The sequence below is a fragment of the Helicoverpa armigera genome, chromosome 1 (assembly GCF_030705265.1).
Source record: "Helicoverpa armigera isolate CAAS_96S chromosome 1, ASM3070526v1, whole genome shotgun sequence".
Taxonomy (NCBI): domain Eukaryota; kingdom Metazoa; phylum Arthropoda; class Insecta; order Lepidoptera; family Noctuidae; genus Helicoverpa; species Helicoverpa armigera.
In genome coordinates, this window is record NC_087120.1 from 5,783,541 (window position 1) to 5,796,243 (window position 12,703).

Below are 12,703 nucleotides of genomic sequence, written 5' to 3' on the forward strand. Positions count from 1 at the left end.
AGTATGATTATCGTAACTTAACGGTACCTATTAATTTGCAATCTTTGTTGTAGAATCCTAACCAAATAACTTGAAATGAAGGAATTAAATATACGCGAAATATGCATACAAGTTACTCCACAGCTCTTCGTTTAAAATATCCATTTATTGTGATGTGAATATTTTGGTGTGTGCCATATTACCATTAAGTAATTACTTTGGTTTAAATACACTAATAAAAGCGACAGCAGCATAATGTTATTTCAGAGTTTAATTTTAAATAATTTTCGATTCAGAGCAATTCAATCATGAAGTTGTATAATAGCAATCATTCATTACTTCCATTAATAATGAAAAATTAAATATAACATTTCAAAAATAAACAACGTAGGTATATACCCCTCTATACAAAAAAAACCTACAAGTTAGTTAGAATAGGCCTAGCCTTACGGATGAAAGGCTGTATGTAATACTTCTTCTTACTTCTAAAATGAATTGGCAAACATAATAATACAACATGAAGGCCTACTCATAATATTATTAACAAATCATTATTTAGCTCCAACTCGTACAATAATTTTATCTGCGAATCGGCCTTCGCAGGCTTTACGCAAAAGCCAGCTCAAGTCGCACTCATAAACTTAAAACATTATAACACAGCTTCAAGACTAGAACTATAAAAACGTTAATATAAACCTTATTATAAAACAATGTCCACGTCTGTCTGTCTGCGCGCGATAAACTCAATAACTGCTGCACCGATTTTCAAGAGAGAGACGTTTTAGCATTTAATAAAAAATAAGCCGTCTCGGAGCTTTTAACAAAAACGCTCCCTTTGTCATATAGCAAAATATTGTATGGTTGAATTCCCTAGCTTTTATACATACATATCTATCTCCTAAGATAACCTACTACTCTTAAAAACCTCCGCGTACAAAGTCGCGGGCAATTCCTAGTTATCTATAAACAAGACTATACCACAATATTAATACAGAATAAAAAACCCAGCTATCTGCCGACAGTATCGTTTTGTCTCGAGCGAGATCTCTCGTCTCGTGAGTCGCATCGTCCTTGAGATACCGGTCCGCCATCCCACAGCCTGTCTTAGACTTATAGCTAACAGCCTAGACATTTATCAGCACCTATCTGTCTTCACCCACGCAACGCTTATTTGGCACTTTATCAATAAACGACTTTATATGGATAAAGGATTTTTTTCAACTTATTTTTGGATTTAAATGGCTCGCGTTAAGCCATTATCAAAAATGTTTATTGAAAGTAAGCAAATTTTATCGTCAAAATTAGGTAGGTCCCGGCTGTCAGCGAACATGCTTGGCAGTCGTTACGGGTAGTCAGAAGCCAGTAAGTCTGACACCAGCCTAACCAAGGGTATTGGGTTGCCCGGGTAACTGGGTTGAGGAGGTCAGGCAGGGCAGTCGCTTCTTGTAAAGCACTAGTACTCAGCTACATCCGGTTAGACTGGAAGCCGACCCCAACATAGTTGGGAAAAAAGGCTCGGAGGATGATGAATTATCGTCAAAATTACAAAAAGACAGCACCTTGGAAAACACCACCCTTTTACCACTTCCTATTGTAATCGCTGGGAAGAAGCAGTGAAGAACAATCTTCCAAGCAATACAGCTGTCTATTACAAATTGAGTATAATTTAACAACTATACACTACATTAGAATATTGTTTTGAATTATATTTAAAGATTAAAAAAACCGGCCAAGTGCGAGTCGGCCTCGCGCACGAAGGGTTCCGTACCAGAGCAAAAAATCATGTTTGTTCTATGGAAGCCCCCCAAAATATTTATTTTACTCTAGTTTTCAGTATTTGTTGACGGCGGCAACAGAAATACATCATCTGTGAAAATTTCAACTCACTAACTATCATGGTTTATGAGATACAGCCTGGTGACAGACGAACGGACGGACAGAGGAGCGAAAACAATAGGGTCCCGTTTTACCCACATTCTACAACATGTCTTATTTAGTGAAAATTGCTGAAGTGGCTCTTCTAGGCAATGTTTATATCCTGTTCAAGCAAGAAGGTTTTAAGTAGCGGCACTCCTTCGGGACGCTTATAAGCCAAAGTTTATTAAGTTGGCAAGTTTTAGTCTTCTTAATAGGCGTTATAGTTCACCTGCTCTATTTTTAAGTTTGTAGTTACCAATTCAGGCTTCAAAACTCGCATAAATAAATCCTTTTGATTAAGAGTTTATCTACAACTACTTAAAAACTTAACCAATATCAGTAATATTGATGAAAAATAACGTTAAAACTTTGCAGTAAAGAGGGAAGTATTGTATGAAAACGGCTAACCTGATTATGGTCGCGGGCTTTAACCTGATTCCACGGGGTAATGTGCTGACCACTGGTGGGCCTGAAAGTGTGATTACACGCCCCAGTTCACTTATGATACTCACACACTGTTTTTTATGATAAAAATCCTCGGAGGCCTTTTAACGAACTAACTTTTCACTACAACGTCGCCGTGTTCGCACATCTCGCTATAAAAACAATTGCCGTGCGGTTGGTCTAGAAAATGGCTCGAACGCTTTTTTTTCTGTTGTGTTCGTGATAGCTATGACAAGATCTTGCGGGAAAAGTTTTTTTAAAAGCCATCACAGGTGGCGTATTTACCTATAATCTTTCCAAAGGCTGCACAGTATTTTCCCATAACACGAAAACTCAAACACATCTGCCTAACACCTCAAGGGTCAAAGCTAGACAGTCACGCTCATATGTGACCTCAGTTCTAGTAATAACACATGCATACGCCCGTCCCACTTCAAACGCGAGGAAATATTCACACAACATTAATTTCTATAAATTGCAATACCAACTGCGAATATGAGCGCATAATACTTCATTGCTGGCGTTCCTACATGCATAATTTAAGCTACATTTTGGTTACCAAAAATACGCAATTAGTTCCCAACTAAGTGATTAAATTCCTACTGAAATTACACCAATTTACTATTAGATACTTACTATTCAGTTCGTGAGTAGGATTTCTGTATGTTTTTTGGTATTTTGAGCCAATAGATTAGGCACAGACTGTCACGCGCCACTTTCGTACGTAGGTATGACATTGTGCACCTATAGCCACGGGCTGCAACGCGCTTTTTTCAACGTTTTTTTTTTTTGTGCTTTGCATATTTTTTATACGTGCTAAGGTAAAAATGTGAGAGGAAGCCTGTGCCCATCAGTGGGACGATAACGACCAACAGTGGGCTGTAACGAACGAAGGTAAAAATACCGAAGTGTTGCGTATTTTAATACATATATGATATTCCTGAGGGTTGCATAACGAGTAACTGTAAATCAATACACTAGGTAAAAACAAAGGACGAGATAGATTTCAAAATAGGTAAAATTTTATTATAACTATTAATAAGAAAGAATGTGAATAATACTATGATGGTGAATACAGAGGGATTAAACAAAATATAAATATGAGGATTCAAGCTCGTCCAAAGTAATAATGTTCTTACAACCAATAAAAACTTTCTTAATATTAACAAAATAAACGTAGCTAAATTCAATTAATCTAAATTTTTGCGAGAAGAAAATGAAAAATAATCGAGCAAACAAAAAAAATATTTTGGGCAATATTTTAAACAACGATACTTAATAAAGATTAATTTCAAAAGTTAGATGGCTCACTTTGAAGTTTTAAAATATAATTTAAGAAGTTAAACTGAGATTCTCAACAAGTTGGTGTATATTTAAATTATTTCATCCGGTCATGGAGCCGTATTTAATAAGACTCGTCTTAATAAAAGGTTTATGTTAATTATCATTATTTGCGAAAGGCAACTTTATTGGCCATAATACTTAATTTATTTTACGTTTCTCGGGATAATGTTTACCTATTTAACTTTCTATTAAGAAACTTTCTCGTGCCTGTCTTGTAGATGACAGCCTTTTGTATTATGCAGATTATATTTTCAACAATTTGTAACACCCATCTATAGGCATGAGGCATAGTTTTTCCAGTCAGGAATCTAGTAAAAAAAACAATAAAATCGGCATTCGCGCATTAAAATGAATCGCAGAACTCCCGGGAAGGGAAAAGACCCAATACAACATTCAATCTGAATTCCTCTTGAATTTTGTCGTGATTTACTTATACTTATTTATTCAGCATCCCTTGCGGGTGGAATTGCAAATGTTAAATACCAACGTACAGAGGCTTTGAATGGTAAAAACTTAGGGTTTTTTTGTACGTCAAACTAAATGTATTTTTGCTTATTGTGATACAAACATGAGCATATGTTGTGCATCATATTATGACATGAGATCAGTATCTTTCTTGTAAGTTTGAGATACCCATGAAACTTTCCGGCGAAGTGTACACGATGTCTATTTCATATTAAGGTATATTGCTTAACGTTTCACACGTAGTTAAGTTTTGTCGAATATTTATTGATTATAGTTAATAGAGTTTGCTGAAATTATTTACAAATAAACAACTACTTCGGTAGTATTAGGTAGTATATTAGTATTCGGCGATTACGAACATTGCGAACCTGTAAATAAGTCAAATGAAATTATAAAAAAAATCTAGTAGGTACAAAAGTCTAGTGAGCACATGATATAAATAATGGTTTTGCAAACGGCACATTACTCAGGAGCCATACAGCGTCGCTCGCGTTTATTCACATTTACATCGAACAAATTGTTACGAATGAGGGTGCAGTGCGTGCCTAAATCTGATTTGCGACTTAAACGTCTTGTTAGAAGGAATAATTGATCCTCAGGGCCAATACCAGGAAAATACTGAGCATTTTTCAAGCACGTGTTCAATTAAACAATATCTATTCTAAGTTCTAGTTGCCTTGACACAATCAAATTACTCGCCACAGCCGCCGTCCACAATCAGTTTATGTTAAACTTAACAATAAGCTTTTAATCGAAGATTAAAGTTCTTAACATGGCTTCAGAATTCGTTGGCGACAGTTTAACAATGGAAATTTTCTAAACATTAATTATGGTTCGTCATCAGTTACTTTGAGAGCGTCTAGTTCGCCTCGCGCAAAGTTTGCTTCATTAATTTGTAACAGATTGGTCGCATAAAGGATGTTGTCAATATGCTTTCACAGCAATGTTAGTTCGACTGGAAATTTTGCCAGTTATGAAGATCATACGAGGTGGTTCGCTTGGTTGATTGAGATTGAAAGCGTATCTATGTCGTAATTACTGAATAATTGGCTCCTTTATCGTCTGCTTGGACTATTAAACTATATTGACAACTAACTATTCTAACAATAGATTCTATCTATTATTATCAGTCATTTAGGTCACTGATAATAATAAAATAACCAATGGAAAAAATAACAATCTTCCTTTCCCCACCGTGTCACGACTTTATTCAGATTTAAATTTCCTTCAGCATTCGCGCTACAAAGTTAGAACAACTCTTTATTTTAGAACGTGAGACCGCATAGCGAGGTGTAAACTTCACCGAGTACTTCGTCTTACAGTGGCCGCACACTGCACACTAAACAGTCGACCGACAGTTGACCTCAGGGTTGGCAAAAAATTTTTTTTTCGAATCTTGATCTCAATCAAAATACCTAAATCATAAATTAATAGAATCAAAGTAAGTCTGTCTTATACCGGCTAAATATCTAGGTACCTGGTCTCTGTAATGTGCATACTACTATTCATCTTCATACTGATTTACGAGCGTCTAAAAATCTGCAAGGTGCGGGTCTGGCTGAGAAAAATACTAATAACTCCATATCGTGACACACATACACCAGGTGTAGAATTTATGTAATAAGTTAGTACCTACATAGATGGCGATTTCTTTCATTGCTAATGTGGTGGCGGTGAGTATCTTCACACCGATTTATGAGCCCACCGAACACCGAACCGATTTGGGCTCATAAATCGGGCTACTTAAAGTTTGCAGTATGCGGGTTACTCTTAAAGGAACGTGCGCTTAACACTTTGTTGCATTGCAGATACATATCAAAGTAAATAAGGGGAGGTGTAAGTTGGTACAGCTTCATTATTACGTCAGAAAGAGCTTTCGCCGGTTTTTCAAACAGATGGGAACATAAAATGTGCTGTTTCACATTCTTGGAGCGTTAAGTGTCTAAGTTGAAATGTATGGGAGTTTACACGTTATTTTGTTGACTTGCTATGGTAGTCCTTGACTTCATATGGTTCCTAAGGGTAGCATGACGAGCTGTAGGTAATAAGACTCAACTGTTGGCGACTTAATTTTAATCAGTTAATGGGTATCCCTAACTGACCTATCTATAAGATTAGCATACCTTTATTATGTAAGTACCTTTCTAGGAATAAGAATACCTATACGTATAACCTAAAAATTACCAAATTCAAGTTCGAAGAAAATAAATTCAACCTCTTAAATCTTCATTCAATGTAGCTACAAAATAATTCTCACTTTACACATTCAACCTCGAAATACAGACAGGACATCAAAATATACGTTTGTAGTACGTACATAGGTAGGTACATATAACAAAGTGTGCAATCTTCCCCAAGTCAAATCGACATCACATTACAGAGAAGCTTCCTTTGGGAGGAAATCGAGGGGAATTGCTCATGTAAGGTGCTACAGTAGACGCGAAAATTCGTTTCCTTCCAACTGTTTTGGTATAAGAGTGTCAGCCTACCTTTAGATAAAAGTGTGATGTTATTTGCCAGTTTTATGAGGTTATTGAACTTTTATTAGGTTTGATATTCAATTGTCTATTTGTTATAGGCCATAAATTAAGATGCAAATGATTAATGAAAGAACTATTGAACGCGGGTGCGAATTCTTAAAGAAAATGCTGACGATTCTTGCTTATGATTGGTTAGCATCAAAATAGATTTTACAATATCTAAACTTTAATTGTATTTTAAAGTTAACGGTTAAAAGCATACTGAAGCAAAAAAACAATTTATTTACCAATTTCTTCGTCACCCGCTGTCAACACAGCGCCTAATATTATTATACGTCAGCGATTACACTCGCACTTTTTGCTCTCACAAATTATAAAGGCGCTCCTAAGACCGTCTTAACGTAACCGAAAAATAATTGTTTTTCTTTATCTTGTTCCTAAGGAAGCAAATTAGGGAAGCTTAAAAGACAAATTGTCACCTCCAGAATTATGTAGATGAAAGGAGATGAAGGAAGAACGATGTTAGATGCTAAAGTAATAAATTATGCACCTTTTTTGAAGATTTGCCTTTGACGCTGAAATTAAGAGGGCAGATTACTTTTTTGCTTTAACAGCTATATTTAGATAATGCTATGAGTTCGTTGAAATATATTAGAATTATGTTATCGTTCATCAAGATTGTAAACCAAAGAATGTGTCAGCATTTTCATGCTATATTAAAACAAAATCATAACATTAGAGTGGAGCTTTAAATCAAACAACTTTAATGGAATCAAGTAGCAAAGTTTTAAAAGCACTTCCCACATACAGCGACTGGTACTTTATTTTAGCAATTAAAACTATTTAACCGTCCAGTCCCGACTCAAAGTTGTGGAATGCGTAACTTTACAAATTAATGTGGTGTTGTCGATAAATGGGAACGTAATTGAAACGGCGTAATGGAACCGAATTGCAAGTTCAGGGATAAACTTATGTAGACTATCAACTAAGTGTCCGACAAAATGGGTCAGTTATCTGAATGGAGTTGCTACTAGAAACGTTCAATGGTAACATCTCCAGTTACCCGATGCCACTTTGAAAGTAATTTGGGTTATTCTGAAGCCTCGACACGTGAAAGGGTTCCGTACAAAGGTCGCCAATGAGGTCGGGCTTGGAGATCTGCAACCCTGAGGCGTTTGGCCGAGTTGCCTAGAATATCTCCACAGTTCTGTGTCTTCAAGTGTTAATAGGTCAAACATATTTAATGCCTACGCAACAATTTCTAAGAAAAAAACGCCAACAACAATAAGAAATAAAGTATATTTTTCTGAACTTAATTTCTCCCAAAATGTAAACGAATATTGTACCACAATCGTACATTTTTGGTATGAAAATATCTATTTCATATCCTAATCTAGGTCAGAGGGCAAATAACTGTAATTTGATGTGTGCACAACTGCACATGCACAATCTAGTTACACTCTGATATCCAATCTTCGTAGCAAGTTTTATTCTTAATACCACTACAAAAGTTCTATTTAAATGTTAGATTTTTCGTGGCTAGGCAATGCTTTTGGTTAACGAAACCAATTAAATAGTCAGAAGTTTATTTTTTCAATTATCTTATTAAATGAATGCGAAAGACTTAATGATGAAAGTCACTCGTAAGTAATTTAAAGCAATATACTAACTAGCTACAGTTATCAAGAATTGAAATATCAAGTTCTTGCACGTTTAACTTCAAGAAATTGTTTTATTGCAGTCTAATAATTTTTTTAATTGAGTCGCGAACATTCCGCTCCATTCCAGAAATTATTGGATTATCTGAACTGGATGATTTCATTGGGTTTTAATTTCTATCTCGACTACAGCTTTAAAAAAGCTGCGACGTTTAAAACTGGGATTAAACATCCCAGCATTTTTAATAGAAGATTGTAATCTCTTAAATTGAAGTAGTTTTCCCAAGAGAGGTACTTAGTTTAAATTTAAGAGAGTACTACTTTGTATAAGATTTGATCAAAGCAGATTATTTCATGTTTCGGGTGAGCTTAATGTACGGAGCGACAACTTTGATTTCCTCTGCATTAATTATTGAGCGAATGTTCCTATCTGCGAATTAAGGTATTTGCATATTATCCAAACAGGAATACGGAACTCCAATGTGAAATTAGCAAATTGAGACGAGATAATCGAAATCGATTATACCATCGATAGATTGAAAGATATCGATAAGAATCTTTCTGTTATTATCTTTTCGAGTCAAGCCATCCGATTTTAGAGTACTACTTTTCCGTCTAGTTTTCAAAATTTTGCCTGCCTGGGAAATTACAATGCTCCTTAACTTAGAGGTATATAAGCAGTCTAACCTTTTGCTAAAGGATCACCACAAGTTGAATCTGGATGCACTTGAATTCGTGTACATTGTAGGTAGGTACGTAAAGCATCGGCATGTGACCTCCCAGTTAAGTACTGAGCAACACGATATCCTTGCAGACTATTTTGTACAACTTTTTGGCTCTACGTCACTTTATAGTGAACTTATAAGTGTGGTTTCTGATACATAGGGCTTAGGTTCAAACCCTTGAAATTATTTAATTAAAAATAAGCTGCGTGGTTTGAGCCGTATCCCAGTAGAACCACTTTCTACAACCGTGTTACAACAAAAGGAAAGCCAATGTTCTTTCTTTGGCTCTAGATTATCAAATAATTTAACTTTCAATTAAATCGGCTCAGTTTATTGGCGTTAAAGCACGACAAATTTTACGCATTTATAATATTAGTAAAGGTTTTGAACGAATTTGCGAATATTGCTAAGCCATGAAGCTTTTTGCCGAAACGCAAGTAATTCGGAAAATTATGAATGTAAAAGATTAACCTTTACTTACTTATTCGAACAGATAATCTCGAATCTTCTGAAGTAAGGTCTTCCCTTCTCTGGATTTAAATGGGATTAAATTTGGGACATTCACATTCGCGTTGTACCAAAATGGAATAAGAATGAACCCTAACATTTTTACGCTTGTACAATATTTTTATTATAACAAACTTCAAGGTCAATTTAGCAAATTGAAGGTAAAGAAATGTTTTCGACAGACGTTTTTATTGAAATTTTAATACTCTAAAACAGAAATAAAGTTAGGAGTCCGCTTTTTAATAAAAGTAATGTTTTTATGAATGTCGTTGACCTCATGAGTTGAATAAACATTTTCAGTTTTTTTACTTTATGATAAATACAATTTTTCTTAACGTAGACTTCGAAGTTTTTTATTAAAACGCTTTCCATCGCTATTTTTGACGATTTTGGCAATTAAATAATAAAAATTGCAAGGTAAAAAGCAAAGCCACAAACCAGCGATATAGCGACGAAATAGGCTAATTATAATTATGCAAAGTTTCGTGGCTGCAATTAACAGTTGAAAGTTTCCTCATACGGTTATGAACTTGCCTTCAGGTTATGTCTAGCAATAAATGTATTAAAACTGAACCGAGTATTAGAAATTTCTGCTCTCGACTGAAATAGAAAATCGTTTAATAGCTTCCACGTTTTGAATTAAGGGGGACATTGAAAATGGATGTTAATTCTATAATGTCATATTTCAATTTAGCATTCGATTTAAATAAATTAGTGGCGTTCTTGACAGTGATATAATCTGATTATAAGGCTCTCGACACACGAGGCGAACACGTGACGAGCTCTGTTAGGGTATAGGATATAAATGGTTTCCACGTGGTTTGGTTCAAATTTATTTCTGCTGTGTTATGAATTATTTGACTCTAACTTAGTTTATCTCATGTTATAATGTTTTTCTTCCGCCATAAAAGTTTTAAACTTTTTTATGGGTGAAAGGTATTACAGGTTTACTTATTATTTGCTCAATATATGTATTCTTTTGTTACAGTACATCGGAACTATGGACGTGCCTCGCCCTACCAGCCGCGTGGAGATTGTCGCTGCGATGCGTCGCGTTCGTGTGAGTATATGCTTTTATCAGAAATACTTAGTAGATGCGGTCTCAATTCTTCTTGGAATGGTATGGATTGTAGAATAATTAATAGACACTGCTATCGTTATCGAAAAATGATGGCAAGTACGGTGTTGTGAGTTTGTGTTGCGATCGGCTGCAACGCTTTTCGCGGTTGGTTCCCCGATGGATGACCATCATGTTATAACGAGTTCTTCCATGTTTCGAAATACGTGATATATTGGTCGGCCTCTGTTGCAAAGGTCACGTAGACAGCTACTCATCTCCTTTTAATTAGACTGAAAGCCAACCTCAACATCATCCTCCGAGCGCTTTTCCCAATCATGTTGGGGTCGGCTTTCAGTCTAACCCGATTCAGCTGGGTACCAGTGCTTTACAAGAAGCGACTGCCTATCTGACCTCCTCAACCCAGTTACCCGGGCAACCCGATCCCCCTTGGTTAGACTGGTGTCAGACTTACTGAAATCCAACCTCAACATAGTCGGGAAAAGACTCGGTAAATTATTACTTTATTACCTTCCTAAATATTTAACTATTCATTAAACAAGTTTTACGATACTTCATGATTACATGCTACATAAATTAAAGCTTATTACCACAAATAATATTTCCCGTGAGGACCTCAGAGTCTACAATCTGTATCAATCAGTAACAAAAGATTAGGTAAGTCTAATTTTCTACAAGCTAATTGCCCTCGGTGGCATAATTAACAAAGCTGAACAAGACTCCAGTACCCACCGTTTGGCCATAAAATTGATTTAGCTATGCTTAGTTTGTAATTTTACATTGTTGAGAAACAAGAAAATAGAGCTTTTATGTTCCAACTGCGTAGGCTCGTAACAAGTTTACATGAGTTTGTTAGTAGATTTGCGTTTGAACTTTAACTTGTTTACAGATAGGAGGTTTTTAAACAAAACTAGAATTTTAAATACAGTCTGAATATTCTGATTTATAACTCACTAGCCGTTTTCCCGCGGTTTCACCCGTGGGAGCTACTACCCGTACCGGGATAAAACATAGCCTATGTTACTCGTGGATAATGTAGCTTTCGAATGGTGAAAGAATTTTTAAAAACGGTCCAGTAGTTTTTGTGCCTATTCATTATAAAAAAACAAACAAACAAAGTTTTCCTCTTTATAATATTACTAGCTTTTGCCCGCGGCTTCGCTCCCGTCAACTGACTTCTCTACTTTACCCTATTTTTTTTCATAAAAACCTTCTCCTGACAATAACAAACACAACAAAAAAAGAATTAGCCAAATTGGTCCAGGCGTTGTTGAGTTATGCGCTTGCCAACACATTTTGCGATTCATGTTTATATTATAAGATTACTAGCCGTCTTCCCGCAGTTTCACCCGCGTCCCGTGGGAGCTACTGCCCGCACCGGGATAAAATATAGCCTATGTTACTCGCAGATAATATAGCTTTCTAATGGTGAAAGAATATTTAAAATCGGTCCAGTAGTTTTTGAGTTTATCCATTACAACCAAACAAACAAAGTTTTCCTCTTTATAATATTAGTATAGATTATATCTCAATAACTCATAAAGACTGAAACCATTCGGAAACCTTTTGAAAAAAAAAACTGGTACTAAAGTAGGTAAACGTTGGTCTCGCATACAAAAGGTTTTAACGTTTATTGTAGGAAAATTTTAAGCGTCTACCTGTTGCTTTTATCGATACCAAGCGAAAATTAGCAAACAAATCTTAGGGTCCGTTTTACCCTATGGGTACGGAATCAAAAAATGAAATATAAAAGAATTAATCCATACATACCATATAACTTTGTTCTCTAGCAATAGCATTATAAAAGCAGACACACTTAACTCAGTTTTGCTTCTCATCAAATGTACCTACTTTTATACGAGAGTTATTTCCAAAAAAGCTCCCGTAAAAAAACATTTGTCATACATCGTCGTACGTCTAGTCATACGCAAAGAAAGGTTTTACTACCTTTTCGTAATTTTGTCGCTCACATTGCCCCAATTGCATTCCCGTTTTCGCCCACTTAAGTAACATATTTTCCTCTCAGTTACGGAATTTAATAAAAGAATTTTGTTTTTCATTTTTTTTGTTTTTTGAATTGCGTGCTCATTTTCAAGTAAGTACGCA

General features: G+C 35.5%; 1 protein-coding gene across 1 annotated transcript in view; it reads left to right on the top strand.

Annotated features, from left to right (window-relative positions):
* Positions 1-12,703, top strand: part of LOC110380652 (uncharacterized protein) — a 143,601-nt gene that overhangs the window by 93,672 nt on the left and 37,226 nt on the right. Inside the window, exon 3 of the mRNA XM_021340704.3 lies at positions 10,508-10,579. Coding sequence (XP_021196379.3) covers positions 10,508-10,579 — 72 coding nt within the window. The remainder of the gene's footprint in view (positions 1-10,507; positions 10,580-12,703) is intronic.